Source organism: Artemia sp. Qi Xiang Cuo, chromosome 12 (genome assembly GCF_049724085.1).
Source record: "Artemia sp. Qi Xiang Cuo chromosome 12, ASM4972408v1, whole genome shotgun sequence".
NCBI classification, from domain to species: Eukaryota; Metazoa; Arthropoda; class Branchiopoda; order Anostraca; family Artemiidae; genus Artemia; species Artemia sp. Qi Xiang Cuo.
This window is the reverse complement of record NC_142805.1, coordinates 40,576,047-40,602,376: the sequence shown is the minus strand read 5'-3', so window position 1 is coordinate 40,602,376 and position 26,330 is coordinate 40,576,047. Positions and strand designations below refer to the sequence as shown.

The following is a 26,330-nucleotide window of genomic DNA, read 5'->3' as shown; positions in this document are numbered from 1 at the left end:
CACGTTTCCATTAATTTTATTTTCTCCTGGGCCACTCGTTGCCCCTCCTCAACACTATCACACACTATCCAAATTGCATTATCATAAGCGAAAATCCCAGCTCTATCCTCTCGTGTATCCAGTGGTATGTCAAATTCACTTATATTGTAATAATCTGGCCCCAATGAGGAGCCTTGTGGTACGCCACGTTTTCTCAGTACCTTTCTTTCCGAATATGCTTTACCTACTTTTACTGTCACTTCTCGTTCACGTAAATAATCATAAGAAAATCTTAGTAAACGTCCTCTAACTTTTGCTGCTATCACTCCTTCTAGTATATGTCGATGAACCACACTATCAAAAGCACTACTCACATCAAAGAAAACTGCTAAACAGATTTTCCTATTTTCCAAACAATATACTGCATCATTTACAAACATTTGTAACACTTCTATAGTAGATCTGTTCTTTCTCACCCACATTGAACATCTTTCAAAGGGTTTGTTTTTTCCACATTCCATGTAAGCCTCTCCTTAACCATTCTTTCATAAAATTTTCCTAACACAGGTAGTAGAGTAATCATCCTTAAGTTTTACATTTTTGAATTATCTTTGCCTTGTTTAGGAATTAGAGTTACTACCCCATCCTTCCATATTTTTGGAAATTTTCTGTCTTCCCTGGCTTTGTCAATAATTTCTAACAATGTTTTTATCCATTTGTCACTTAAATGCTTGATATACTGTGGGTAAATCATGTCTAAACCTGGTGCTGTTAGTGGTAACTTTTGAATCACATTCTTTAACTCCTCTACCGTAAAATATCTGTATCTTTAACTCCTCTACTTTAATATTCTTTAACTCCTCTACCGTAAAATATCCATATCATTTTCTATTCTAGAGAGTCTTATTACCTTAGCAAATATAAATTTTTCATCATCCTTAAAATCGTCTGGTCTTCCAATCACTGACTCTACAAAATCTACTGCTTTATTCGCTTTTTCTTGTTCTTCCACTAAATTATACTTTTTCGTTTGAGGTTGTTGACTCTCCACATCTGTAGCTCTTCTTTTTGTAGCTGATTTGTCTATTTCAGTGTTCACACCTTCTGCAATATAGGGGTTAACACAATCGAACATGTCTATTTCCTGTTCATTATATGCTTCTCTGCCACTTGGTAAGAGCGGATATTCCTGATCAAGTAATGGGCTATATCTATTTTGCGTGGGTACCATTGGTACATAGGATGATACACTGGGTAAACACATGTTATTAGGGCTATTAGATTGGATTGGTATAAACATTTGCCCATACTGGTTAACTACAGGCATTGTTGTTAGTTCTTGCATATTTTGGTAGCAATAGGGGATTTTGACCGGAGCCCCTGATGGCTCCATTATTGTCCACTTTCCTCTTCTTGCAACAAATATTCTTCTCTCTCCAAATTGACAAGATTGTATCTCCTTCCACACTACAGCTCTAGTTTGTCCTTTTCAATTCCGTGGCGATTGAATTGGATAACTTTAAAGTGTCTCAAATTCACAATCAGTAATTTACTTTCATCTTTTTGAGAGGTGGCGTTTAATTTCCACTCGAGTTGGTATTTAAAAATTTCTGCATTAATTACAAACCTATTGCAATATCCAGGTGCAAAATCAAATCTTGTTAATTACTTAATCACAAATGGGTTTTGAATTATGTCAAATTTGGCATTTGAGGATTTATTAGCTTGCTGATTAAATCTGAGGCTAATATTGCAACATACACATCCAAAGTTAAAATACATAACGTGTATATTTTCACACGTGGTGGAAATTACTTTGATTGAAGCAAGGGTCAGGAATTTCAGTAGGCAAGATCTGTGAAGACTGACACGTGACCGTTCAGGGGTTATCAGATAATGGTCCCAAATGATTAAATATCAATCATGAAAAGTACTGAGGTCACAGTTTGACTGTCCAAAACAAACGTACTAAGTACATGTTTCACTAATAATGTTTGATTCTCAACAAATTTGGCCTTCAAGGATCTAGATTGACTACCAATCTCAGGCTAATGGTAAAGTATACGTATGAGTCTGACATCCAAAAACATCCAGTATATATTTTACAAACAGTGTCAGATTTGCATGAAGTTAACATTTGAAAATTTCAGAGATGGCTGTTTATAAATCGGAGGCTAATGTTGCAATGTTGAAGCTTAGAATTATTGTGGGGCTGCTACAGTAAGTATATCCATAAAAAAAAAAAAAAAAAAAAAAAAAAAAAAAAAAAAAAAAAACAGAGATCGAATTGAAGAAATGTAACGAACAAATTTTAACTAAGACTAGCACAAATTACCTTTAATGTAAAAATGAAAACTAAAACGGGTTACAATTAACAATCAGAATATACTTAAGACGAACAGGATTAACCTCAAATGAGGGTAACATAACATTTTCTTCAGAATTATTTGTTTCCATAGATGTAAGTCTAGGTCGTTTGCATAATTATGGATAAAAAAATGTGCGTAGGAAGGATTTTATGTTTTAAAGATTTTTTTTTTTTTTATCCCATTCATTCTCCCTCCCTGGTTCGGTTGCAGTTTGTTTATGTCTAGATGTCAATCATTACAGATCATTTCAATACAATGCCAATCATTACAATACAGACTAACAAAGATATGTAAAAAAAAAGGAGGTTTAATACGTTTTTCGTAACATTAGCTTGAATTTCGCTTTATCAAGATTTTTTTTTATTTATATGCTTCTTTTTTATTCCTTTAGTCACTGAAAGATTAGAGATCAAATTGGTAATATTCTACATTAATGAAAGCACATATTAATTTTTAGGAGAGGACTGTCTTTCGGCGAGATTGAAGAAAGCTGCATTGTAACTGAATCGCCTACAAGGGCCTGCGAAGGACTGGCTAATTCTTCAATTGATGATATATTTCTGGCCCCAACTCAGCCTTTTTTAATGGCTACTTCTAGAGAGGACAATGGAAGATCTGACATCTTACAAGAAGATGAGGACGTTTGCTGTGCTCCAACTCAACCTTTCTTTCTTGCAAAAGATTCAGGTTCTGATCAGGCAATTGATGATCTATTTCTGGCCCCAACTCAGCCTTTTTTAATGACTACTTCTAGAGAGGACAATGGAAGATCTGACATCTTACAAGAAGATGAGGACGATTGCTGTGCTCCAACTCAACCTTTCTTTCTTGCAAAAGATTCAGGTTCTGAAAGTGACGATGAAATATCTTTGGCTGCCACTCAACCTTTTATAAAACCTGAGAATTTAGATGAGCTTCCTACACAGCAGTTCAAAAGTTCGGAAGACAATAACAGTATTTATTTTGCTGCTACTGAGCCATTCGTCACAGAGTCTCCACCTATGATGGTACGTTCAAACTCTTCTTCTGGGATTCAACCCTTGAACATCTCGTCCGAAGCTTCTCGACGAAGATTCGTTGAAAGTTCTTTTGAAATGATTCCTTCTTCCGATGATACGACCAATACAATTTTGAGAAGACCCACAGAAAAGCAAAGTAGAAGTAGCTTGTCTTCCTCAAGGAGTAGTTCTTTGATGCTCAAAAATACAGTAGGAAAGGTAGAAGAGGATACCGGTTCGGCATCAGTGCAGCCATTTTGGTCTCAACGAGAAAATCAAAATAATGTTGACACTAAGAGTTCTCTAAAGAGCCTTAGTAGACCCTCAAGTCTCCTTGAAACCATCCGCTCACCCCCTGGTGAGGATGAATTAATTGAAGCTGTGAACATGGTGGAAAACTCAAGATTTAACGTGATAAATAATGAAGAAACTGTGGCTAGTAGCTTGTCGAAATCACTGAAAAATACTAAAATGCAAGAAGTAGTATCACTGAATGTTCCAGACTCAATATACAATGCTGAAACACAGCTAATTCCTTCTCTTCAAAATATTTCTAGTTGTACTTCTTTGTCCTATAACAGTGAACGTAAAAAGAATGAAGAAAATCTATCCGAACATATTAGAGATAGTGAACTGATAAGAGCTGCTGACACAGCGGAAGCACTTGTCTTCAACCGATCCTTTAATTTTCAAGTGGCTACAAGCAAAGCACATAATATTGACGACCTAGTAACTCAACCCTTGAATTCCAGTACTGCACAGTCATCTTTTGTTAAAATTGAACCTGTGGAAAAAAGCAAAAGGTCAGATAATTCAGACAATAACCTAATGACCACAAACAGGACGGAATCCTGTCGACTTACTTTACTTTGTGATGCTCAGTCTGATTCAGTAAAAACTACGAAAAAGAATACCGATTGTAATTCAGATGAAGAGGATTCGTTAGTATTTGAAGTAGGTGAAAATAGTCCATCTGCAAGACCAGTCAAGGGAAAGGATAATTACCACAGCTCTGATGATGAGGGCTCATTAGTATTTCAAGTTAATGATTGTAGTCCCTGCGCAAGTCCTGTGTCTAAAATAATAAAAGACGAGTTTGTAAGTTCGCCAAGGCCAATTAGCCCAATACTTAGCCGCACAGACGTTGACTCTCCCCGTTTATCATCGGGTACTCCAGATTTGAGTGAGCAAACTAATGATACAAGGAATTTTAATGAATTAAGAAGTGTTGGACCCCCAGCTAGGGACAAAAGAAATAAAGGGGGTGCATTTTCCTATCAAGACGACGACTCGAATGATCTCTTTACTCCTCTTACTCAAAAAGTAGTACATTCATGTATCAACGCTCGAGAAATATTAACGGAACCTGGAAATAATCATGTTGACATTCTTACTCAAGATGTCGAGACATCAAAAGAGAATCAGATATCCCTTAATCTTGTGCAAGAGGAGGTGCCTAATAGATCACCAGTCGGGGATACTGAAAATGTATCTCAATCAAGTTATAACTCCGTTGTTCCTGAAACTCAAGAAGTGTCTCAAGTAGTTCCACCTTATCAATTGGCTCATGAAAGCGTAAAAGAAGCCTCCAAAATCTCACCACCTATACCTCTAACTCAGCTTCGAAAGAACAATAACGTCTCCAAAGCCTTAGTTAATAGCAAAGATGCTGCACCTGACACTTCTTTAACAGTTACTCAAAGAATGGAGAGAATATTTCAGTCGCCTGTTAAGGTTATACATAGAAAAATAACTTCTGATTATTCCTTAGAAAACCAAAATACTGAAGAAGAGGTAGGTTTTGGTCTAACTCAGAAATTAGATAAAATGTTTGGAACTAGGAACCATGAAACACCAGCTTCCCATAATGGAACTAAAGAGCGACCAATCAAGTTGTTTAAATCACTGCCTCAAGTACAGACATCAGAAAATACTATAATTCAGGAGCCAGTTACGGCTAGTGAAGAACACATTCCTTTAACTCAAATTTTTCATGGGATGTTTAACTCCCCGCCCAGAGAAATTGATTCTTCTATGTCCGCAGGCGGTGGGACACCTGGAAATGTAGGAAAATCGACTATTACTAGACAAATGGACCAGATGCCTCGCTTCTATGATGATATCCACTCTGATATTAATGAAATGTATCGTAATAGCCCAAAAGTAAGCCATGAAAAAAGAACACAAGAACTAAAAGTTGGTATAATAAAGGTTTCACCCCCGTGTATAAAAAGAGATATTGATGAGGTATCCATGACAGAGCCTTCAAAAACTACTGATAATGGTGATGAATTAAAAGATAAATGGAAACAGAAAAATATTGTGTCACAGAATCAAAGAAGAGAATTGACAGATGGTTGTCAGCAAGCTGCTGAATATCCTGCTGAACCAAAAATAAATAAAAGAATATTTGATATCAAAGATGTTGATAAACTTTCTGCCTCTGACAGATATACCCGCAAGAAAGGTAAAATTTCAAACGACTATGAGATCAGTGCAGAGAAAGGAGAGGAACCGCCGACAAGAAAAAGTACTAGAAAACAAACTATATATAAGGCACCCACAGCTACAAGCAGTCCTCGTGCGTTACAACAACAACATCGTGGAGTTTCTGAAAGAAATGATGCAGTAGAAAGCCAACCCATTGGACTAAGAAAAGGAAGGCGAACGTTTCAGGTAGTTGAATCAGGCAGTGAATCCAGTAGAGACTCTGTGGAAGCACAAAGTGTTGAAGCTGGGTATGTACCTGGACAAGTCTCTCCTTTCAATGTGGAGAAAGGAGAAAGACCACGAACAAGAAGAAGTGCTAGAAAACAAGCTAAATATAAAGCATCTACAGCCGTAAGCAGTACTCATGAGTTGCAGGACAAACGGAGTGATGCGTCTGTAAGAGATAATGCAATAGAAAGCCAACCCCTTGGATTAAGAAAAGGAAGACGAACGTTTCTGGTAGTTGAATCAGGCAATGAATCCAGTAGAGACTCTATGGAAGTTGAAAGTGCTGAAACTAGACAAGGAACTTTAGTAATTTTTGGCTCTGAAAACAACATTGAGCACCCTAATGTTGATGCTTCAATTGGCACAGATGAAGTAGATACTTTACAGCCTACAAATACTAATAGAAGAGCAAGTAGGCGATTGAAAAAGCTGGAAGATCCTATCGGAAATCTATCTGTCTGTAAAGGCGGGGTTAAAAAAAGACTCACTTTGGAAGTTTTGCCTGGTAAAAAAAGGATAAAAGTCACAGAATCTGGTTCAGAACCATCGCTTTCAGTTTCATCACTTGAGTCTACCATTGATATTAAGGTTCCAACGAGAAACGAGAATACTACAATTAGTAAGAGTATTGGTCTTTCAGAACCAACCAGTGTTAGTGAAAAAGCTAATATAGTCACTCCTTCGGAGGATACAGGGGGTATAAACGTAATCGGAAATAATAAAAGTCACGGTAGCAAGAGTTTGGAAAGACTTGGTTGTGATATTCTGCTTGCATCTAATGCTGGAAGTTCCCAAGCGAGTGTACGGCGAAGATTGGGAAGGCCAAAATCACAGCAAACTCCTGTAGAGATCCTTCGGAGCGGCAATAGACGAAGCGCTGAGAAACAACGTCAAGAAGTAGGAAAATCAGTGTTAGATAAGCGTGCAAAGTCAACTGAACAACATGTTGAAAAGCGAGGAAGAAGGAGGCAGCAGGAATTAAGTGTTGCAGCCAGGAGCTCAGTGAGTACCCTATCCTCTCTCTCTCTCTCTCTCTCTCTCTCTCTCTCTCTCTCTCTCTCTCTCTCTCTCTCTCTCTCTCTCTCTCTCTCTCTCTCTCTCTCTCTCTCTATGTCTCTCTCTCTCTCTCTCTCTCTCTCTCTCTCTCTCTCTCTCTCTCTCTCTCTCTCTCTCTCTCTCTCTCTCTCTCTCTCTCTCTCTCTCTCTCTCTCTCTCTCTCTCTCTCTCTCTCTTCCCTATTTATATCACATAAATACTTACTACTACTAACAACAACTCACGCAGGACCAATCCGCCTGACGCCGACACTAGCTACGCACGCTCCTCCTCCATCCCAATCTATTCAAAACCTCCCTTTTTACACCCTCCCGCGAAGTTCCCATTTCCTTTAAATCTTTCTTTATGACGTCCACCCACCCCAGACGAGGACGAACTGCTTTCCGTTTAGCCCTAGACGGTTGGCCGAAAAGGACAATTTTTGGCAATCTGTCTTCCTTCATCCGCCCAACGTGCCCTAGCCACCTCAACTTTTCTTTCATTATAGGCCTAGAATAAGGCCTAAAATAATAAAATAAGGAATTAATAAATAATAGAATAAGAAATTTCTCTGGAAAACATCTAGCAGATATTCAACTGCTTTTCGGAGCGCCCATGCTTCAGAGCCATATTTGACCTGTGTCATCGCTGTAGCTTCTAATATTCTAATCTTGGTTTGCAGACTTATCTTTCTATTATTTGTTAAATGAATTATTTGTTAATTGAAATTATTTTATGTACTTGAACCATAAAAATCAAATTTTTTTCATAACGTATTTAAGATACTTGGAACCTCATTTGTGTGTATATTTACAGGTATCAAGCCAAGAAAGTTCCTTACTTGGCGGAAGTCCTCGGCGAGTGTCTGCTCAGAAATTTAAGGTGGCATTTACTGGTTACAGCTACGAAGAAGACGTAAAGGCTGTTGTTGACCTTGGTAAATATATTTAGTCCTTTTCATTTTCATAATTTTGTCTCTTAAAGAAAACTATTAAAAAAAAACTAACTAACATCTGTACCATGTTAAAAATCTACAAGAAATTCTGCTCGAATATCTGAATTCTGCTCCTAGTTCATATCTTTGAAGTGTCTGGAGTGATGCAAGGTTGAAGTAGAACTTATCTTAGTTATTTGCAGAATTAGGATCTTACCTGAAGCAGAAAATGCTGCAGTTTGGCCCAAATACTGCCATAAGTGAAGGTGTAGGACCTAATCTGTATTTGAAATTGTAAGTAAAAATTGCCTGGCATTTGAGACAATGGTATGACGAGGAGCCATAGCTCCAATAGAAGAAGGGCTACAAATATTTTAACGTCCTTCTCTTATTTTTGGACTAAAAACGGTGGTATTAGACTTTACGATAATAATCACGATAGGTATTTGGAGATGGTCACGTTTCTCCAGTGTTCAGAGTAGAATAAAAAAAAGATAAGGGAAAAAGGAACGAGAAATACCACGAATAATCATATAGCTTTTTTTCTTTTTTTACCGCTAACTACTGAGACTACTGATGACGAAGAACGAACCCAAATGCTTCCGCGTTACCACTGGCATTTTCTACCTTTATGATGTTTTTTTTTTTTTTTTTTTAAGACCTGAGATGAAAGTGATCGGCTAGAGAAATCAAAGCTGATTTTTAATGGTTCTTCGTTGTCACACCTTTGAACTAATTCCTTTGAGCAAGAAAAAAGAAGAGTTTTGTATTTCATCAGAGAATCAAGGCATTAATTTGTTTCTAAAAAGAAAAAAAATAGAAGTTGTGAAGAGTAGAGGCGTAATACATTTTTGGTTGCTCTAAATTTTGTTTGCTTAGCTTGGTCTATTTATTAAAACCTAACATCAAGGCTAATAAAGTAGTATATTCTCGGGCCAGGGAACAAACAGGAGGGGAATGCGAGCACTACTGGATTTATCTGCTTGAGGGTCCCTAGTCCAAACATCATTAGTGGGAAACACCATCATCAGTGAAATTTCTTTTTTGAGTTGGAACCTTCCATTATCTAACTGTGTTGCTGGAGCAACACAAGTTTTGTCTCCTGATTTATTTTTTTTCCAGTCCGCCTGCTTCAGCTTATTGCTATATATTGATAAAGCTTCAACCTCCGTGGTTTTTACGGAAATTGTGGACCTCGGGCTGGACTGATTAATATAAAATTATGTTTTGGAAATCTGCGTAAAAGTTGCCTGGGGCCAAAGAGGATGGTTTTCGCTAGTAATTGAGCCAGAGCCTACATTGTTTGAGCTGAAGAAGAGTCATTATAGTCTATGTCGGAGGGGACTATCTGAAGTTGTATACCTAAGCTTTTGTTCCATTTAACCATGTTTCTGCTTTCGTCTGGAAAGCTCCGTTCCAGCAGGCAAGTACGTTCCAATCAAAGCAGGCAAGCAGGTTCAAAGCAGGTTTTCAAATCAAAGTTGGATTAAAATTCAAAAGTACGTAAGATATGCGACGGTTACCTGGCCCAACCGCCAAGAAATTGAGTTTTCCTTTTGCGCCTTTATAAGTAGTGATATTAGAAAGTTGGCCCGTGGCAAGAAATTCTACTTTTGATGCAAGACCGACATATTTTCTTTTTAATACTGATCAATACTCCTTGACGAGCTGATCAGTATATGAGATCTTTTTTTTGTGTGTGTGTGTGAAAAAATTCGTCCAATCTATGTACAATTTTAAAAATTTTGAGGAGGCGATGTCCTTAGTTTTGTGGTACAAATTGAAAGAAAAAATCTGATTAAAACTTTGAGACAAGAGAAGAACGTGTAAGCAACAATCGTCTGGCTTCGCTCTCCTTTAGGTGAGGGATTGCTGTTTTTTGCTAGTTGATACTCTATTGGCTAACTTTATTTGCTTCCGATGTTTTTGAGGGTACGAAAAATTCGGTGCCACGTCCTCCGCTACACAAAGGGATGTTCAAGTAAGAATAAATTGTTAGAGCACGGTCGTCTTTTTGGTTTAGGGGGTTAGATGTGCCATTTTAATAATTCGAGGGGTTGACAACTTCATTGTTTTGTCACACATTACAAAAAAAATCGGGTTTACATTTTAAGATAAGGGAGGAAATCGTAAGTAACAATTGGCTGTTTTACCTAAGTCATCTTTCCGATGAGTGGTAGGCACCTGTTGCTAGTTGTTGTGCCTATTATTGGTTCCTGATATGCCTTTTAGGCAAATACAAGTTATTAATCAAGGTTTATATGCTTCCGATACATTTAAGGGTAAGGAAATCTGTCTGTATGTGATTATGCAGCGATTATAATAAAAATACATCAAAGTGGCGTGGTTTTGCCATTAGTATAGTAAGGAGTCTCTGATAAGTTAGGGATAGATATATAGTACTAATTAGACTCTATAAGAAGATATTTTAGGTTTCAATCCGTAACGATGGCAACGATTAAAAAATTATAATGGATAAGGTCGGAGTAGATACAAAATTATCTTAGTTAAGTAAATCCTTCCAAATGAATGGCTAGTCGAAAGGTGAACAGAGGATATTCAATCCGTAACGATGGCAACGATTAAAAAATTATAATGGATAAGGTCGGAGTAGATACAAAATTATCTTAGTTAAGTAAATCCTTCCAAATGAATGGCTAGTCGAAAGGTGAACAGAGGATATGGCTATAATCCTTCCAAATGAATGGCTAGTCAATAGGTGAACAGAGGATATGGCTATAATAAAAAAAAAAAATTAGGGTTTTGTTTTTCAGGTGGACACGTCACAGAATCTGGAAGTGACTGCACTGTCTTGGTAACGCCACATATTAGGAGGACTTGCAAGCTTTTGTGTACCATTGCTAGGGGAAAACCAATTGTGACTACTCTTTGGATCAAGGAATCGAAAAGGTCTAAAACTCTTCTTGGTAAGTATATTCGGTCGATATATCCCATTTGGCCACTGCTAAAAAAAATACTTTTTTATTTAAATGGATTTTGTTTTGAAGATGGTTAGGAATAGGACTAATCACCAAGGATATGACCTTGAATTTAATTGGCTTCTAGTATTTCTTTTGATGTATTAAAACGAAAGGGATTAAGTATAAAACTAAGAAAAAAACGAATAGGAAAAGACTCAGAGAGAATTTCTTTAAGGTTCACATTTATGATAGCTGTAAGGCTTCTTTCAGGTCAAAAATAATAAACAAGGATTTTTTCACTGCTACGATGTTCAAAACTAGTGCCTAATGCTCGAGCTCTATTGCTATTTTGACCTCGCCTCCCATTGGCTGTGCTCAGTACCGAAAAAAAAGAAGGGCAAAACTATAAGAAGATTAATTAAGACAAACAATAAAACAAGCAACAGAGCATTCGAAAAGAACTAACAGGGAAGATCATTAAAACTAACAGGAGGCCATGCATCGTTTAAAAAAGTAATCGTTTAAAAAAGGAAAACTATAAGAAGATTAATTAAGACAAACAATAAAACAAGCAACAGAACATTCGAAAAGAACTAACAGGGAAGATCATTAAAACTAACAGGAGGCCATGCATCGTTTAAAAAAGGAATCGTTTAAAAAAGGAAAACTATAAGAAGATTAATTAAGACAAACAATAAAACAAGCAACAGAACATTCGAAAAGAACTAACAGGGAAGATCATTAAAACTAACAGGAGGCCATGCATCGTTTAAAAAAGGAATTGTTTAAGTTTTAGAACAGTCTAAAGGTATTTAATAGGACAGTGTTTAGCTTAAATGAATATCATATCACTTTTTAAAGAGCCTGTCGGACGATTGTATATCCCCTCACTCCTCACCCCTTCCAAAAAAAAGAACTTATCCATAAAGTTTCAGCTGAGTACTCCAGCCCTGAGACAAAATAGAGCATACTTAATAAATTATGTATAAATTCATCACATTTTAATTAAAGCTACTGATTATACGCAATCTCTTTAAATTGTATATAATGTTCTATCGCCTTAAGGTTTAAGGATTAAAAAAGAAATTATACCCCCGCTGATTATTGGAAACCAACGGACTGTTCAAATCGTAGAGCTATTCGAAGAATGCGCTTGCCTTTAGGCTTCGGTTGTTCGTTTCTCCCGTTTGTTACAGACGCCCATCAATTATATAGGTAGACAGACAATTAACAAAAATAGAAAAATTAAAAATTAAACAAAATCAACTATTTACGACAGGGATATATAATAAGATCTCATACAGTTTTGAGCTAGCAATTGACAACCTAGATTCTAAGCTACTGAAAACTGAAGTAGATGGATTACCATGTTGAACAGCTAAAATTTTGACTTGGCTTAAATTATGTGATTTGCTTTAATAGCTGCTAGATCCAATCGCCATATTTAACCAATAGTCTAGGGGTTTCATATACCATTGACTTACTGTTTAATAAATACAGATGGTTGCAAAGCTATTGATATAACGCTTAGATTATGAGTCTTTCTCGCCGCGAAAAGATTTCGCACATTGAAATTTTGTTTATTTGATCCGAAATAATTCATACAAAATGATCCTACTGAGTAAATTTCATGGGAATTACATAGCAATATCCCAACATTTTCATTCGCATGTTCTGTTGCTGTGCAAAAACAAATTCTTCTTTTTTAACGTTTTAGTTTATCAGTAATGATCGGTGTTTTTTTATATATACTCTATTAAATTTTTTTATTTTAATTTCATTCGTTAATTTTCTATCTATAACGTTAAATCTTTAAAAAAAGAAAATTATCTTAAGAAGTTGAATCTTAAGAAGTAGTATCTTAAGATTAGTATCTATGCGAAGCAAACCTTTTTTTGCCTGTATCAAAGAAAGCTGATAATATAAGCTACTTTGCCAGAGAAGTGCCATTTTTTCTTTAAGTCATGAAGTTGCATGGTGTTTCTGTATTATTTCTTTTTTTGCCTTCATGAGGTTGGGTTGCTTTTGTCCGTATTGTGAACATGGGTGGTAAGGAATAACACTGAATAAAGTCCTTCGTCAATTGTTGTTTAAATAGAAAACGTGAATGGCAGTGCTAATCTGCTTCTTTTAGACCCTTACGTAACAATTTATGCCCATAGACTTTTTTTGGAGCTGACGTTCAGGTCAAATTGTCCATTATTTAAAATTATTAAAAGGGGGTTTTAGTTTATACTAAGGTGTAGGTATGTAGATCGTTCTCATTGTCTATGGGGAAAAGGGACAAGAAAAAGTACTCGAGAAACAGTGTGTTCAGTACCGCAAATCCATTGAAAACTTTTCTTGATTATTGTCACGTGGAATCAATTCCAAATCATTTATTGAAGCCTGTTGCTGTTAAATCTAAAAGGATTGATAACCATTCTTTAAAGGGACAATCAACATACGCTGATAGGGCTCAGCGCTGCACTGAAATGAGAAATAGAGCATTTTGGACTTATTAGTTAGTTGCTTTTTCTATCATAAAACAAAATCATGACATTCTGATGAGACGATACAAATACACTTTTTTAATGTGTTCTAATTTTTTCTTTTAAAAATATTTTCAACAGAAATAGAGAGTCACCTTCTAGCAGAAGGGCTTTATATTAAAATTCGTAAAACTTGGTAAATTGAAACCACCAGAAGGTAAAATAATGGATTTTTCTTGGAATCTTGTGCACAAAATCTGGCTCAAGATTTCGACGATTTATGATTGTTTCAGTATTAAAGTTCATTTTAAGACGACACTGGACATTTCCTAATTTTGCAAGTTGGCAAATAAGACTAACCATTCTAAATGTTTAAAGAATTTAATTTAATTGCTAGTGTGTTGCTTTACATGTCAGGGTAGTTTTTCCGTTGTGTGTTTTAGCTGTGGGGCTGATTTGTTAATAATTGAGTTAGGATGTATTTGCATGTTCAAACTTATCTTTCAAGCTAATTTTTTATCATAGCTAATTTTTTATGTGATTTTGTCCTAGAGTAATCAAATAGGATATTTAAGAGATATATATTTTCACCTTTGGAAGATTACCGATTTTGTAAAGTGAGAAGGAGATTGCACTAACCTTTCAGTATTGCTTCATCCTCTTTCTGGGATAGTTTTTGGGATCAAAACTCTAATGAAATATGACATCAAGCTAATGCATAAGTAGAAAAAGTGCTGTCCCTTATCGCAATCTGAATTATTTACCCAAAATCTTTAAAAGCTCAATCTGTTTCTCAATGTGAGTTGTTTTACTGACTCTTAGTTTTGTTTTCCTACTCTTTATTTATTTATTTTGTCAACTCTTTTTATGTCCACTTCTTTCTTTTCTTTTCGCACTCTTTATATTAAGTTGTTCTTCTGTTTTAATGTGAAATATATAATTCATATTGTTGTTTCGGTTACGCTAAACGCTTTTCTAGTTAATCTGATTCTGTAAAAATAAGTAATCCTAAATAAAATCTCTTTTTTTTCAAGACTTGAATAGTTTCATACTAGAGGATAAAGAAATGGAAGCGAAATTCGGATTCAACTTAAAAAGAACTTTGAATGCAGCAGCAGTAAGTCCTCTACTGACTGGACAGACAGTTTTCGTAACCCCATCTGTTAAGCCAGATCCAAGTCAAATGAAAGGTAAGATTCTAAATCGAATTTGATGCAAATCTATCGAACTCTGTTTATAAGCGGAGAGGACTGTCTTTGGGAAAAGATATTTTGGTGCCTGGGTTCAGCACTGCATTTTTCTTAGAGACATAAACATGTGCCCTCCGTTTTGAAAAAATAACGCTTGGGAAATAACGGTTAGTGAAGTGGCCTCTCTCTAGGCAAGGATCGTGAAAGACCAGCCTTCAATCTTGGAGAACTTTTTCGAGTGCCCATTGAATTATTCGAAAGTGAAACAGTTTCATCCGTTTTGTGATGCAGAATTTTGTGAAAAGACAGCACTCATCAAAGTATTCTGAAGTAGTCTTATATGGGAAGGATAATGTTCATAGCCAAATTGAACGATAATTGAAAACCTTGATATTGGTTCATCCTTATCCCTTGTAAACAAACTGAAGAAAGAGAGGTTTCAGCAACCATTTTCGGAATTCCAACTTACAACTATCTTTAACTTGAATAACTTTGCTAAAATATACCGCTATTCTCTCATTTTTTTTTATACAAAATTGAAGTTGTTCGTATTTGTTTTAGACACTGCGCAAGAAAGCCTTTTGCAAAATTGATATTTAAGTGGGAGTCTTACGACAGCATCGCTGATTGCATAAGATCTCCGCCAAGGAGATTAAAGCCAAACCACGTGGGTGAGACTGTTTCACAAGTAGAGTCTCTGATTGTTCTAAAGCTCTAAGAAGAAGTGGTCCTCCTTAGTGGAAAACTATTGAACTTAGAGTCAATGATCATCTGCCTTTCAAACTGTGATGGTTTGACCATCATACAAGAGCATAAAAACTATTCATCAGGGTTCAATGCATTGTCCATATTTAACAAGAACATTCAACCTTTTGATATGTTGTTTAGGAGTCAATGTGTTCCTCTCTTTCTAAACTTGATGGTGTAAAACCCTGTCCTTTTAGGATAATTTTCTTCGGTGTTTTTCACCTTTTTATACCCTTTACATTTCTAATATTAACTGAAAATCATGTATTCGGAGCAAATTAAAAGACATAAAAATGAGCTTTGCGTTCTGAAAATATATCCTGTTCGATTAACCTACATGAACCTGACTTAGGAGCTAGAACAACCTACAACTTCTTGTTTGTTTGTTGTTGGTTTTTTTTTTTTTCAGGTTCTTTAAGACAAAACTACTTTTTGATAGTGAATCTTAGTTTTCCATGTAGAGATGCTACGTAACATTTTTTTATGTTACGTAATACGTTGTTTTTGTAATATATTATTGCATACGTTACTACATATACGTCGCTACATATTACATATACACGTTAATACATACGTTATAATATGTAATGCGTTATACATACGTTATTACGTATATTACGTTATACGTGGTTTTTGTTACGTTTTAGAGATGCTATTCCATATTTTAACCTGTAGGATAATTTTGCTCTGAGGTCACGGTATTCTTTGTGACAGTTGGAATAGGGTCATAGGAACTATAAATGCAAAAGAAAGCTAAAAGCAAACAAGTTGGGATATCTTAGAAGCTATTTATCAATAGTACTTTATAGAATTATTCTATTTTCTAAGGTGAGTAAAATCCTATGGATTATTTCACAGAGATTCAACAGTTTGGAGCTTTTTTTTACAATATTATGTTTTTAAGCTTTATGCGTGATTCAATTTTCTAACAATTCCAACTAGCATTAAAACTTCAGACATAAAGTGTTTGACGAAATTACGTGTAAGACCACCAAGTCTGCATTGGTTAATAATGGCAGTATTTTGTCCAGCCCGTGGCATTCCGAACAAGGCTTTAAAGCCTTAAAGTTAAAGCCAATTGCTGCTTTATCTCAAGCGAAGAAAAATCTTGATGTGTTTGAAAAATTAAAATAGGAGGCTGCACACAAAACCTAGTTCTCTGTAAGCGTTTTTTTTTTTTTTTTTTTTTTTTTTTTTTTTTTTTTTTATCTTAGAGTCCATGTTTCTTTGTTTCGTATCTGTATTATCTCCGACCGACATTATTTCAAAGTTTAGCTAACATCAAAATACTTCTTCCATCTACATCAAAATAATTTCTCGAATGTCAAACCGGGCTTCTCGTAAAAAATTGTTATGTCTCAATTTGCCGATTATTCTTGCACGCTAATTAATTGCGTCCTGTAATCTTAAAGATTATTTTACTCTAGAGACAACAAAGAAGTTTTTAGTTTTATTTTTGATGTTTTTAGGGGTGAGAATATAGAGATGGTGAGTTTAAATAGTAAAAAAAATTTTTAAGTTAGACTTTGAAAGAAAAGGTAATGAAAAGAGGCAGAAAAGAATGTTTTTAATTGTGATATGGGCATGTACCCATATTTCGAAGATGAGGAAAATGAAAAAGAGAGTTGAGTTAGAAAGATTTAAAGGAGTAGTTAGGGGGAAAGTAGAGCTTTTAAGAAAGAATAGAAAAATGGAAAGAAAGAATTGATGAGGAGTGGATAGAGAATTTGGTAAATAGTTTAGTTGTTTTTTTTTTTTTTTTTTAAGGCAATCAAGTAAAGTATGAATTTTATTTGGAATTTTAAAGTTTATGGGTAATTTGTTAGAATTTTTCAGCCTTTCTTCCTAAATAAGTATTGTGTTGTTTAAGTATATGTTTTATTGTTTGTTGAGGTTTTTGTAAGGGAAGAATGGTTCAAATTGTATTTATTTTATTTTTATTTTTTTGTATTTTTTTTTTATGGAAGCTTGATGAGGTAATATAAAGTTTGGAATGTAGTCTAGGCCACCACCAAAGGGTTATACTAAGGAGGGGGAGCATCCGATAAGCGGGACGTGCGTTTTATTTTCTGTTGTTTTTATTTGTGCTGTTGTATGTCCCGGAGAGTAACCTGTTGTATTTGATTGCGTTAATTCACTTTTATTTAGTATAAAAGGGGATTTTTTTTCTATTTTGAAAAAGGGAGTTTATAGATAGGATGATGAAAATGTTATATTGGATGAATGTAGTTTTTTAAATTTCAGAGATATAAAGGAGGAGAAAATAGAGGAAGTTAAGTTTTTTAGTGGTTGTAGTTTGGTTGAAGTTTGTAGTTTTGTTGAATTTATTTTTTAATAGGAGAAAAATGTAGATGAGGGTTAAAAGGGAAAAAGGGGAAAATTTGGAGAAAGGAGGGGAAAAAAATGAAAATATAGGATAAAAATACAGAAAATGATAATGAAGGCTAATAATCCTTATTAAAAATTTTGATCATGTTAAATATTTATAGTAGCAGAGTGTGTTTTCAACGATATTACTTGGATAACAAATTAAAAAAATTAATGTCATTTTTAAGTCAGTGTAGGCTACATTAAAGTTTTGAAATTATGTAAAAAGATTATTATGTCACCGAGAGGAAAGGAGGTGGGATTAAAAAAAAAATTATTTTGAAAAAAAAAAAAATCAACTATTTACCAAACTCTATCCACTCCTCATCAATTGTTTGTTTCCATTTTCTATTCCTTCTCAAAAGCTCTACTTTCCCCCTAACTACTCCTTTAAATCTTTCTAACTCAACTCTCTTTTTATTTTTCCTCATTTTCCAAATATGGGTACATGCCCATATCACAATTAAAAACATTCCTTTCTGCCTCTTTTCATCACCTTTTCTTTCAAAGTCTAACTTCAAATTTTTTTTTTTACTATTTAAACTCACCATCTCTATATTCTCACCCCTAAAAACATCAAAAATAAAACTAAGAACTTCTTTGTTAAAAATACATTCTATAAATTCATGCTTTAAACCATCAACGACCATTTCATGGCACAGGTTGCACTCCTTTATTTCGCCCTTCTTGAAATGGCTTATTCTATCCCGGTAAGGTAATATGGTGTATATCAGCATAAACATCACCTCTCTTTCTCTAGTGTCACACGGTACTTCATTTAGATTTTTGAAAGCCGCATCAAAATTCATGAAAGGTTCTTTTTCTTTAACATGGTATGAAAAATCGTCCTCTTGGGTCCATATTAATCATCTATGACCCTTTTTCTTTCTATCTGACTCAATCCGTCCTGAAACACTCCTTTTGACCTGAATTCTCTTAAAGTTTCTGTTGTTTCCCTTAACTGATCGGGCGCCTCTTTCTCTAGCGTCAGACCTAGATTCTCAATTACGTTATTCAAGACTGGTAGAACTCATTCTCTCTCTAAATATCCAAATTCATCGTCCCTTTGGAGTATCTCAATCGCATTCTTCCAAAAAATTAATTGGCATAAATTCCTATTATTTAACACTCCTATTCCTCCTTTTAACCTGGGTACAAAGAGCATTTTCATGCTCAACTTTTCAATTTTTCCTCTCCACACAAACCTTCAAATATTTTTTTCTATTCTCTTAGCACTCCATTCATCTAGCTCGAAGGCTGGTGCGAAATAGAACAGTAGTGGTAGACAATATGTGTTTACATACGTCGCTCTGAAAAACAAAGAACACTCTTCAATATCATTTGCTGTCACCAGTACCCCTTCAATTTTCTGTATTTTTTCTTCCCTTAATGTATCCAACTTCATCTTGCTAGTCCATATCACTGCAAGTATTTTTGTCTTTTCTAGTTTTGCTATCCGAAGGTCCTGCATAATTTCTTCCACATTTTCTAATTCCAGTTTTACTAAAAGATTGAGTTTTCCCTTGTGGATTTTTACCATAAAATTCCTCTCATACTAATCAAGTCCTTGTAGAACTGCCTTTCATCTTTGACACTTGATAGGGTAAAAGTTGCATCATCTTTAAACCCCAGGGCCTTTAAGCATATCTCCTTACGGAGATGTAAACCGATTATACGGTCTTCAACTTACCTGAACAAGGGATTAATGTAAATTTCGAAGAGGTAAGGCGAAGCCGGGTCACCCTGTCTCAACGATATCTCCAAATCAATCCTCCTTGTAAGCGAGCCATTTACATCTATGACAGCTATTGGCTTTTGATAAAGACTTTCGAACATACGAACAAAACCCTCATGAAAACCATACTTTTAAAATCATCAAATACCATAAAATTCCCCTTCCAACCGAATCATATGCTTCCTCAATATCCAATCTTAAGAAACAAGCAAGTTTCCGCACTTCATTTGTATTTCGAGTCATTTTATCTCTCCTGCATAACACTTCGCTTAGAACGCTCAAAATATGCTGTGATTTTCTTTCTTTCATCCCCCCGAACTGGTAGCTTCCTAGTATATGTGGCATTATTTTTCCTAGTCTTTTTGTTAGCAATAGGGACGCAATCTTGTAGTCGCAGCAAAGCAAGGAGATGGGTCTCCAGTTGCATAGATAAGATCATTCCCCATTTTTGTGAGGGATATTACTGCATCCTCTTCTGGGTACCCCTCAGTGATAAAAGTGTTAACAACTTTTTTGTGAAAATTCCCCATTTCTTCCCATAGTTCCAAATAAAACTCGTAGCTCAGTCCGTCTATACCGGTGGACTTTTTCTTTTTAGCTTTCCTTAGAACTAATTCAATTTCTTCTTTCGAGACAGGGCTCCTTAAATTTTCGTTTTCCTCCTCGCTTACCATACGGCTCGTTTGGTATTCATTAAAATATTTTCGTTCCTCTTGACATTCCGTCTCCTTTCTTTTAAACAGCCCTTTGAACCTTTATGCCACTGCTTCACCCAATTCTTTTTGCTCTTCTATTTCTTTTCCATCTTCCCTTTTTACTTTCCTCAGGCTATTTTCCTCTCTTTTTCTTCTTGCTTTAACTACGGAAGCTAGGTTTACCTGGTCCGGTGCAAACATTTCTGCCATTTGATTCCGAGTTTTCTATCTCTCATACTCTTGGTACTCGAGATCTTTTATTGCTCTCTTAATTTGCTCATATTCGAGCCATACGGACTCTCCCTCTTCTACACCTTTCTTTAGGTCGTTTAACACTCTGTATAAGTACCTTTTATTTGCCTTTCTTTGGCGTTCTGACCTTTTTTCTTTATCGCTCAGGAAGACTCTTATTTTTCTTTTAAAATTCAACCAAAATTGCAGTAGGTGACTCGATTCTTGGTAACTGGCCAGAAGTCTTCTTACTTCTTTTTTTTATTTCTTCTTTATCATATTCCTGGCGGGAGCTAATATCCATACACCAGAAAGGTCATTTCGCGGGCAGCAAAATATATTCCATATCCTCTAGCTTTATATCTACCAGTAGTGCACAGTGGTCGGAAAAAGGCACGGCGATATTTTCTATATTTTTTCTATTCCATCTTTCCAACAATACACCCTGTCGATCCTCGTGCTGCCCTTTTTTCTATTCTCGTGAAACCCCTCTCCATTCCCATTTCTTGCCACACATCTACCAGTTTCCATGTTTTTACCACTCCTTTTAATTCGGTGCTAATCTTTCTTTTAATATTTTTCCGGCTCGAACTCAAAATATCTTTCTTCTTCTAAAACACAGTTAAAGTCGCCCAATAGCAATAGCGGGCCAGATCTTAAATATCGCGGAAGAGTGTTTTGTAACTGTCTTTCTTTTGCTTTGTTTGTGCCTGAAGGCAAATGCACATTTACAAAAACCACTCCTTTCCAGCAGATGCTGCTCACTTCACCATCCTCTTGAAAACGTAGTGCTCCTCTAAAATCCTTAAATCTTTCATTCACTATGTATGCTGTGTCAGGTCGGAGTCCTCCAGCAATGTAGTGGAAATCCCTGTGTTTCAATATTTCTTATCTTTACTGTATCTGATTCTTGGAAACACAGTATATCAATTCTCTGCTTTACAATAAAATATAAAACTAAACTCTGTCGTTTTTCCTGTTTTATCCCATTAATGTTCAGCGTCGCAAATCTCATTTATTTTTGTCCGGGTTTCGTCTGCCTCTTTGGCAGCGCATTTCTTTCAGTCTTATTTTCGCTCGTTTTTTCACTTGTAGTTGACGATAAAGATAGGCTACTTACGTTCGTTTTGGGGATTGGGTTGATTTTGCCTCTGGCTCCTTAAATCCTCTGAGACAACTCAGGAGGGTGATGCCCCTTATCTCCTTCACCCCTACTTCAGCTCTTTTCGAACTTTCTCTCTTAGGCTCTGTCATTTCCTTTTCTTTCACAACAGCTACTTCCCGCTCTTTTTTCCGGGTTTCATCTTGTGCTTTCGTGCTTCCTGTGCGAGTCTTTTCCATTTCCGATTACCCTTTTGCTCCCCGTACCAGGCTCACCACCTCCATGGGACTCAAACTTGCCAGCTGTTTACCTAGAGAACTTGCAAATTTTAGTGGGCCTGTAAACCAGACATTAGAATTTCTGCCGGTTTCCGAGGACTGATCTGTGATCACTACGCTTGGATTTCTACTTCCTCTATTGGGTTTTTTTTTTGGGCATAATAGGGCTTCATGACCCTCCTGATGACAAATGTAACACATTTTAGGCTGACCATCGTAGAAAACCTGCATCTTATCCTCTATTAAAATCTTTACGGACGGTAGGATCGCTACTTCCAAATACATCAGGGCTGTTCCCTTCCCGTTAAAAACAGGTATAAAACCATCACCTTGAAAAGTTTTCCTTCTAACATTCACCACAAGCCCATAGCCTTACAGTGCTATTTTTATATCATGGTTGGTTACTTCTCCCGGAATTCGTTTGAGATGGATCACGTGTGGGCATTTTCCATTTGTATCTACGAAAACTGGATACCTTTCATTTTGGAAAATAATTTTCAACTCCATTACCTTTAGTCTTTGAACCCATTCTTCTGCCAGTACAGGGCTTTGCATCGTTACTCGCACTATACCAAACCTATTTGCATCATCTCCGTCAATCGCGTGTACGTTTTTTGCATTCAGGCCAATCGACATCAGGAATCGGTGGATATTCGAATGCGTTAGTTCTTTCAATACATTCTCTGGCATTGCAGTAAAATCGAACTTAATCGTTTTCCTTGCCATTTCCTTTTTTCCCTTTTTTTTAATAAACTAAACCACAACCCTCTAACCTATAAACTAACCCTCAACAATTTTTTTTTCCTTCTTTTTTTTCTATAAGCGTTTTTTAAATCTTATTATTTTTGAATGATGCATTTTACTAATTTGTTTTTACTTTTTATGGACTTTTTTGTTTGATTTATTTCTTTTAATTAATTTTAACATTTGTCTGCTGTCTTGGTTTTTTCTGTTTTATTTTCTTTTGCTTTGACGTAAGAAGCTAATTCGACTCGACCAGAACTTGTGATGGTCTTTTATCTGGATTCTGAAATCTCTGAAGTGATATTGAAGCACTTTTTTTTGTCGCCATATAAAGTAGCTAGCTCACATCAAGACTATTCTCCACCGCCTTGCCCTAGTTCTTTTCAGCCGTCTTATGCCGAACAAATTTTTTTTTTCAAAAGAAAGTAAAGAGCCATGTTTAAACTTGAAATGGAGAGAAATTATTCTGTAAATTAGGGGGGGGAGCTGACGCCTCCCTAATCTATCCGGCTATGTGTGCTAAAGTATAGCTTATTTGGGCCTATGATCAATATCTGTGATATATTTAAGTTTTAGCTTCAAGAGCGGGGAGGGGGATTTAGGGGAGCGGCAACCTCCCCGCTCCCCCTCCTATAGGATAATTTATGTTCGCTTTTTAGTTTTAAACACTGCCCTTTATTTTAATTTAATAGTCTCAGCTTTTGACAATGAATCGCATATTTATAGCAAAAGTTTAATACAAAAAATATACATATTTATTGTAGTTATTTATCGGTCTTCTACAATTATTATCGAAGTTTAACTATAACCAGTTTCTATTAGTTCCAGTTGCTTAACTTCTGAATATATATCTCAAAATTAACTTTATTAGACTTACTCAACTTCAATGTTGAACTTTCTAGTTGCTAACAAAAATCAGGTATGTCAATAAACGGCTCCAGCAACTGACAGGTAAATTGTTCATATCAAAAATTAGGTATATTTCTTTATTGTTTGCAAGGGGAGCGTCCATTTATTATAGTTCCTATTAAAAGCCATCTGTCTTTTCAGAAATAATTGAATGTGCCGGTGGTAGCTACATTGAATTTCAAAGGATGCCTCGAAGTGCATCTCCTTCTTCTACGTGGGTAATATCTTGTCCTGAAGACCGACATCTGTGGCCAACAGCCAGAAGACTGTGCATAAAAGTTGTTGCAGTAGAAGCTTTATTGTCTGGACTATTGAAGCATAAGATCCACCTAGATCCCTTTCTTCTTGAATAGAGTTATTATTTGTTGTTATTGTTATTAGATGCGTACTTGTTCACCAGACCTTGATAAAAATTGTGAGATAAGAGAACATATATTCCAATTTATTGAAATCGTTCCTCCTTCCCGATTCAATTGAAATTATTTTCTGATGAGAAATTTTCTGTAATTCTACACAATTCATTCTTTGTCTTCTTCTCCTTTCCTGTTATAATTCCTTTGATTTTCCTTCTTCCTTTTCCTTGATTCCTTCAGTTCCTTTTTCTTCTTTCCTTTTATGTTTCAAGTTATGTGCATATGACTCTAAATATAACATAAATTATCTGTAATATTAATGTTATATCTCCGAAGTAACATCTGTTTAATTTTCTGTCTATTACGGCTTTCGTGTGAATTAAATTCAAAGTTTGACTCTTATATGTTAGAAGCTGGATACTGCTTTTCAAACTTGGTTTTGCTAGATCCTTCGGAATTTTGATAACATGTATGTTTTTTTGTTGTTGTTTTTTTTTCAATAAAGATGTAAAATTTAGTTAATTTTAAAAATGTTATTTTATATTTTGAATGAGACGAAATTTCGCAATTATAAGAAACAACGCAAAATATGGACCTATCTTCTCTACAAACGTGTAAAATAAATTTCAGTATTCAAATATAACTCCAGAATCTGCAGAAAAAGAGTAATTGAAGTAGTAAAGGAGAAAAAATAAAATAGGAAAAGAATAAGTTTGATCGTTAAGATTAGTTTGTCACGCAGACTAAAGGCGTAGCTTCCAGATATTGAAGTAGCTTTGGCAGATTAAAACAAATGAATAATTTTACCTCAGGTCTGATAAATTCTGAATCAACAGCAAAATTATAGAATTGAAAGCTGTACTATTATCTAAAAAAAAAAATAAACAGCTGATTGTATAACCCCAAAAAATTGCCATTTCAGCCATTTTCAGTTCTTTTTTTTTGCACAACGGATAAGCTCTTGGTGTACATAAATCACTCATAAAAGTGTGTAAGGAAATTCAAAAAGCATCTGAAATATCTCAAATCCAATAGTTTTCCTTCTTAACAACTTCTATGTACAAAATTCTTGTGTACATTCGCTCTATACAACCTTTTACGAATCTTTGTCACTTTTACATATTTTTTTTCACAAACTTTGTATTTGTTCAATGCACTTAAGGATCGAATTAGCTATCCAGAGTTTGTTAGTATTCAAACACTCAACGACATTATAATGCAGTTTCCAACTTAGTATTTACACTTTGGCATCATTTTCCGCATTGTAAAAGTCTACAATTATATTTTTAAAAAGCTCGTCATTTGATAAAAACACAGCTTTTCTGTTCTGCTAATATAAACAGATTTAAAGATGGGTACCAATGAATCTCACTGCACTATGTAAAATTTGGTAGGAAAAATTTGTATGTGCCCTTCATATAAAACGAACTAATTGTTACTTACCTAATCTAAAAACGAAGTTTTCCTAGCGAATATAAAGAGTGAAGTTGAAACTTAAAACGAATCGAAAAGTATTTCGTCGCATATTTATACAAGATATATCTACAGAACTATTTCAAATAAACTGAACCGTGATATTTTTCAGTATCCATAGAATTCTAACAATTAGTGCTTTATTGAAAACACAGAACTGACCTTAAAAAATAAGAGTAGAAAATTTCACAAGCAGCCAGCAGAAAAACATGATGGGTCAGTTATTTGAGCTAGTTTTGTAGATACATCTTCCGTAATCTGCGAATTTTTGTTGGTTTTTATTTTAAATATACACAATAAACCTTACAAAAAGATCTTTGTTTAACTAGGGCCGATGAAACTAAAGAAGTTAACATGATTTGTTTTAAGGGCATTGAATATAGGTTTTACTTCTGACATCTTTAAAATTTTCGTACAAGATATATGCAATTTTGTCATGTAAATAAATAGTCCAAGGGGTGTGTTGTTCTCGGTAACTTTGACAATTTCGACACTAAAAAAAGTCAATTATTTTTATGAAAACAAATCTGTGATTCTTTACCACTAGGCAGTTTTCTTCTTTTTTTTTACCGTGTTTAATAAGCGGCAAGTAGATAAAGGCAGTAGCTTTTAAATGAACCATTACACATCTCTTCACGACCTTCCGGTAACACGCTAGCCCTATAAATAAGGAAATGTCAGCTAAAATAACTAATTACATATGCTAACTATAGATACATGTTGTTCTTTACTTACAGTTCATTACCACGAACTGTTTGATGCTTAATCTAGATCTAACAAAATACCCGTTTCCAAACTCCGCCCAATCGGGCAGCAGGCTTTCATCCTTCATGGGGTCGTTAATTTCAAATTAACTGTAACAGGTTACAACGAAAAAGATAGACCTCGTTCCCCTGTTTTTCAAGATGGGGGGGGCTAAAAACCTCTAGTGGAGGGTTTTGAACCATGTCAAATCAGATTGGCTATCTTAAACTTTGCACTTCCCCGCATGTTGACTCTCTTTGGGCAAACATTGATGTTTTGTTGCACAAAATGGGATAAAACGCCACTTTGCTGTGGCGTCATCTCTTCTTACTTAAAA

General features: G+C 35.3%; 1 protein-coding gene across 3 annotated transcripts in view; it reads left to right on the top strand.

The window, feature by feature from the left end:
* The window catches only part of LOC148946111 (uncharacterized), a 66,681-nt gene extending 41,225 nt beyond the window's left edge, over positions 1 to 25,456 (top strand). For all 3 annotated transcript variants that reach the window (XM_089098113.1, XM_089098112.1, XM_089098111.1), the window contains exons 6-10: positions 2,806 to 7,066; positions 7,916 to 8,036; positions 10,808 to 10,960; positions 14,460 to 14,615; positions 23,565 to 25,456. In XM_089098113.1, the coding sequence (XP_088954239.1) occupies positions 2,806 to 7,066; positions 7,916 to 8,036; positions 10,808 to 10,960; positions 14,460 to 14,615; positions 23,565 to 23,776 (4,903 nt within the window). In that variant the 3' untranslated portion in view covers positions 23,777 to 25,456. The remainder of the gene's footprint in view (positions 1 to 2,805; positions 7,067 to 7,915; positions 8,037 to 10,807; positions 10,961 to 14,459; positions 14,616 to 23,564) is intronic.
* The last annotated feature ends 874 nt before the right edge of the window (positions 25,457 to 26,330 follow it).